The sequence below is a fragment of the Eurypyga helias genome, unplaced genomic scaffold (genome assembly GCF_000690775.1).
Source record: "Eurypyga helias isolate BGI_N326 unplaced genomic scaffold, ASM69077v1 scaffold20342, whole genome shotgun sequence".
Taxonomy (NCBI): domain Eukaryota; kingdom Metazoa; phylum Chordata; class Aves; order Eurypygiformes; family Eurypygidae; genus Eurypyga; species Eurypyga helias.
The window spans coordinates 3,316-8,870 of NW_010238139.1; the positions used below are offsets into that span (position 1 = coordinate 3,316).

The 5,555-nt window shown below is 46.4% G+C and overlaps 1 protein-coding gene across 1 annotated transcript; it reads right to left on the bottom strand.

The window, feature by feature from the left end:
* Positions 1-275: 275 nt before the first annotated feature.
* Positions 276-4,915, bottom strand: HERPUD1 (homocysteine-inducible, endoplasmic reticulum stress-inducible, ubiquitin-like domain member 1; the record flags this gene model as incomplete). Its single annotated transcript, XM_010147758.1, has 7 exons — positions 276-443; positions 1,039-1,144; positions 2,095-2,433; positions 3,031-3,153; positions 3,508-3,629; positions 4,671-4,745; positions 4,838-4,915. Coding segments are annotated over 7 exons (1,011 nt in total), but the record flags the coding sequence as incomplete, so codon positions are not given.
* Between the last annotated feature and the right edge of the window lie 640 nt (positions 4,916-5,555).

Below are 5,555 nucleotides of genomic sequence, written 5' to 3' on the forward strand. Positions count from 1 at the left end.
CTGCTTAGAGCCTGTGCACTTACTGCACAAGTTCACAATGCCAAGCCTCTACATAGGTACCTAAAGAAATGCTACAGAACAAAGTCCTTTGGAATGATGGCAAGCATCTCAGTCTCTAGGCTGTAATGATTTAAGGCTTCTTTCAGCTCTGTCTGCTGGTCAGTGAAAGCCAGAGGAAATGCCATGCACTTCCACTCCTGGTTTGGAGCTGGTATTCGATTTGCTCAGGTAGACCAAAGCCCATTGTAGTTTCAGACGAGTAGAGCGGTGACAAGTCAGTTGCGGGTCACTCCAGGCCCTTCTGGAAGGAGGGATGCAAAGAAAGTCTTGAAAAATACCCATGCTGTGCTCATAATGGAGGGGTTGTCCTGCTGCAGTTCTTGTAAAACTTGTCCCTCATCAGCAGGCGCCTCAGATTCATCCACTCTGCCAGCATTTCCCCCCTGCCAAAACAAAGGCTATCTGGTGAGATCATTGCAGAAGTGAGTTAGAATCAGGTGTAAGCCAGCATGTTGTTACATCCTGACAGTGAAATCTAGGTAAGAGGCATGCAAGTATCCCCAGACAACCACAAAGCTGAAAACAAGCTGCAGTGTTGTTGCTTAACCCACACTCTGCTCAAGAACACTGCTTAGGACAGGCATGATGCACCTGACCAGGTAAACTATGTATGTATTTACAAGTGACTTCCACTGACATCAGGCGGAAGTGTCAGCTTGAAACGCAAGACACTGACTGCCTATGTACTTAAATCCTATCACAGTAGTCCAAGCACCATCTTCAGACATGGAACGTGTTCAGCCTGGGGCAGATCACTCTCTGCATTACAGCATCCTAAAGCCAGGAACAACTAAGATAACATTCAGCCTGAGATCATTTGTAGAACAGAGGAGTTGGCTACAAAGGAGGATGCAGACTGGCAGTTATTCCCCATGGAAGACTGATGAAAGTTAATGGAATAATTTTTCCTACCACACTTAATGAGTTAAACTTCACAGGGTTTCATGCTCATTGTTTTAAAAAATACCAAGACAGTACCTGTAGGTTATTGTTCTGGTCCTGGTTTATCACAGCTTGAGGAGGAGCATTGCCTGGCAAGGGCTGGACTGGTCTTCGTCTAAATGGAAGCCACCCGACATGGTGCCTGGGGAAGCCAACAGAGTTCTATCAGTATTGGTTAAAAGACCCCTCCACATTACACCAACACAGTTCAAGCAACACGTGACTGCTCAGAGATGCACATTAAGGTCTCTTCTGCCCTGACCCAATGATTACTGGCAAAGCCTCCTGTTAGCAGCAAACCACGAGGCAAGAGGGGAAGACCAGCATCTGCTCACATTCAAAACAAACATCACTACATCCACATAATCACAGCTGAGCCTACTGCAGCATGCTGCTAGAGCTGATCATTTGAGCTGCTCCAGCTTCAAGTTCTAGACCTACCAACAGGAATAGAGGCCTACGTCTTGTTTCACTCGTTATCAAAGAATCTGAGGGGACATGTCAGGCAGTACATCCCAAGCAGATCAACCAAAGGCTCATTATCTTTATTGTGCTTCTAAGATTTATTCCAAGTTTCACACACAAACACCCCACACCCCCCTCCAAAAGGCTCAAGGGCAATTCAGGACACAATTCAAACCTCCAGTTTAGCTTTGTCTGCCCTCCAGAGAGGTAACAGCAGAAAAGCCTGCACAGGTACATGACTTGACATGTGAGACCCTCTTCCCAGACTCCCCACCCCTGTTTTCCAATAAACTGTCACATACTACATCAAACCTACAGTCTACTTTATGCTGCCAAGGTGCTGGGGCTTTACACCAAGAGATACTTCAGTTTCAAGTGATTTTCTGAGAAGACAGCCAGCCACACCAGAAGCATTAGTACAAAAAACACTACTCATGCATTCTACATTTAATCCAGGCACAGACTGTACTTCAGTCTTTGCCAAATACCAGGTTACACCAGGACAGAGTACTTCATCCTTTCCAGATGCAAGAGGCATGAAGCTCAAATGCCAGAAAGCTGACCACAGTGCAGAGCTCAGTGCAACATCTCCGAGCACAACAGTAAACGTTAGTTCCATACACTTACAGGTACATCAGAACAGTGCCACCCATAACCAGGAGGAATCTGCTGACACTGGAGTAGAAATAGATGATGTTGACAAAGACATAGAACAGCGTAGCCGAGTAGAGCCAGTCCAACCAGTCTCGATTGCCACCCTCCTCCTGTTCCTCCATGAGGGGACCCCCTTGGGCGTTCATCCGCAAGTTCTGGTTGGCCGCTGCATTAACCTGGGCAGCGGGGTTCGGATTTCCAGGCTGATTTTGTGCAGGAAATGGGTCTGGGAGAGGAGCTGGGGGTGCCACAGGTATCTCCTGAGAACGGCGTGTATGGGATGGGTCAGCAGATGCAGCAGTAGAAGCCAAGCTGAAACCAGAGAATGCAAAGTACAGAATAAGTGTGAAAGGGTCTGACCAAGCCTTAACAGAGGCACTGAAAATTTATCCATCTTAAATGTAGAATCGGATCACACGCAAGCAGAAAGCACCGAGTTACAGAAAGGTTAAAACCAAGTTTTAGTTCTACCCATGACAACTGCAGAATGACTTCAGCAAGTTAAAGCAGGCACTTTCCACTTCATAAACAGTAACTTCAACACTTGACAGAAAAATTCTGTAGAGTGATCTGAACTTAGCCTTTGTCACCCATTTCCAGTCAGTGCTCTGTGTGCTACTTTAAGATGTTAAAAAAATGGTGACGAGCTATGATTTATCAGCAGGATTATGCTTCCTCTACAGACACCTGCTCCCCCAATCGAGAGTCACATCTGCAGTCTGCAAGACTCAAAAGCACTAGCCTGAACAGCAAACCAAGCACCACGTGACAGAGGTACATTCCCACAGCGTTCTGCAGAAATTACAACAAACATCTTCCAGCCACACCACACCAGAAGAACAGCCAGAAGCTTTCCATTTCCTTATGTTACAGTTTCTACTTTACTGACAGCTTTGGACAGACACTTACTATTGCATGTAATACTGCCTTGCATACATCTGCTGAAACCAGGACATCTGAAGCATGCTGTAGGTCGTATAAGGAGAGAAGCCAGGAGCCACACTCTGGAAGGGATGCCGAGTTGTTTCGGGCCTTGGTCAAAGTTTGAACACATTCATTAGTAAATACTAGATAAACTGCATGAGTCGTTTACTGCAGGACAGTGTAAATAGCTTCTGCTATTTGTGCATCCAAATGCAAAATTAATTCTTCCTTCTAAAGTATTAAAGTCATCTCTTCACCCACATGAATAAAGGGAATGTTTTCAACTAAGAGAACAGTGAATTTTTCTTTAGCTTCTTTACATGTCCACTAAAGCTTCTACACATCCTCTTCCCCTTTGGCCCACATCCTATGGACTTAAGGCAGTATATGCAGCACAAGAGGCAGGCATCCAACACAAAATCAGACTTTTAAAATGTTGCTTTATGTAATAATTCTATTTACCTGTTTCCATCTTCTGCCAAAGACTGGCCACCAGAAGAGCATCTCAGTCTTTCACCATCTGAGGAAGATACAGGCGATTCCTGTCTATCTTCTGACAATGACTTTGGCTGATCAGCCTTAACCTAGGGACAGCAATGCAGTTAGTAATGTTTATTCAGGACACTGTACAAGCCTCATGCAAAAAGGGCTACACCACACTGGCCAGGCTCTTATTTCACAACAGCTACACAGTTCATCACTTTGTCCTGCACAGTCCCTCTAGGCTCTACCAGTACGGACAGCGCTCTTGGGCACCATCCTACAAGCACCTCCATCAAGTTACTTAACATTACTCTTAATTTTCATCAGATCTACAGCAGTATTTTATAATTTATAATTTTAATATAGCCAGGTCCCATCTAGCTATAAAAATGTAATTGGAAGAAAGAAGGAACTGCACTCAAGGCAGTCCGACTTCCTCGCTACAAAGAGCTCGTACTTGCGTACGCAGACTGCTGCGCACAGTTCACAAGTGGTTTTGTGGTGATATCCCTGTGTAAGATCAAGAATAAGCTGGCTCACATCTAGAAAACGCAAGATAAAGGTGGGATAAGCTCAAATTGCCTATACTGGGCAATATACACACCTTTAGACACATTAACAGATCCACTTCAAAGTAAAAACTGGTTTTGGCTGTTTGCACTTAAGACTACGTACTTAGCTCAAGCAGCAAGGCTCATCTCTGGCTTCCTCTCTACAGGCTGAGCCATGAACAAGAGCAGTTAAAGCATCTTCAGCCAACCACCTTCTTCCTTCTCCACACACCCAATACAGATTCGAACCGCTTCCACTACCTACCACCTCTTGCACCTCTGTCCAAGAGCCTGGGACACAAATTACATTCTGTTTAATAAAACTGAATTCACCAGAAAGTGTCCTCTGAGCAGCATGTTAGAACTAGGATTTCTTAACAGGTGCCATGAGAATCTTTACTGATGAACCACAGGATCAACTTTTTTTACTCAGCTTAATCCAAATACATTCTCACATTCCTAACCAAATTATCAAAGTAATACGGCCATTGCACCAGCAGGAAAAAGCTGTGGTTTCAGTGAACTTTAAAATAGCCTTTCAGTACTTCCTATTTTTAGTCACAACCCCAAGATTCAAATTAGTGTGAGTACCTCTGCACTGGCTCCTTGCACATCTGCAGGAGACTTGAAGCTGTATACCAAATGAAGAGCATGCAACTCCCCCTGCTAAAATAAAAGGGAAGACATTGTAAAAAAACCCAAAAGACCACCCATTTTTCTTTATATATTGCAGCACATCATAAAAGGTTTTTTTATACCTTTGGCAGCAACTCTCCCAGACAATGATGATCAAGCAGCAGCTTCCCAGAATAAATCAGCTTCTGGTCCTCTTCAGGCTTTGAAGAGAGAAGACAAAGCATAGGATGAGTTGCTCTGCCAAGCAGATGCGAGCATTAAGGGACACAGCCTGCGGCTGGAAGCACCCCTCACATTAAGGTGCATCAGCTAATGAGATGAGAACAACCGAACACTTAAGTGCAAGATTACCAGCACTGAGGTTAGAATCAGCAGGGGGATATAAAGCACCTCTTTGGCAGAGCTTTGTCTCTTACAGCCCGGACAGAAACATCCGTTTCTCGGCAACAACTGTTTGCAGCACCATCGGACCGGATCAGCGCTGCAGGGGCTGCCAAGCACATCGCTTACACCCCAGCAGCTGTTCACCGACAGCCTTCGCAGGTCCGTGAGAGCACACCCGTCCCGTTCCGGGGCAGTCGCCTGGCTGCTGGGGAAGGGGGCAACGGCTGCGCTCCCGCCGAACGCCGCCGGGTGAGCGGAGCTTCCGCGGGTCGGCGCGCCGGACCCACGGCTTGAACACAAGTCAAGCGTCTGCATTTCCAGCATCGAGCAGCTCTACGACCCCAGTTACGCCTCTGCACACAGACCGGGCTGCCCGTCCTCCCGCGGGGAAACAAACAGCCCACCCCAGAGGCGCCTCGGCCCACTCGCACCCCCCGGGGAGCCCTGTCCGCCCGC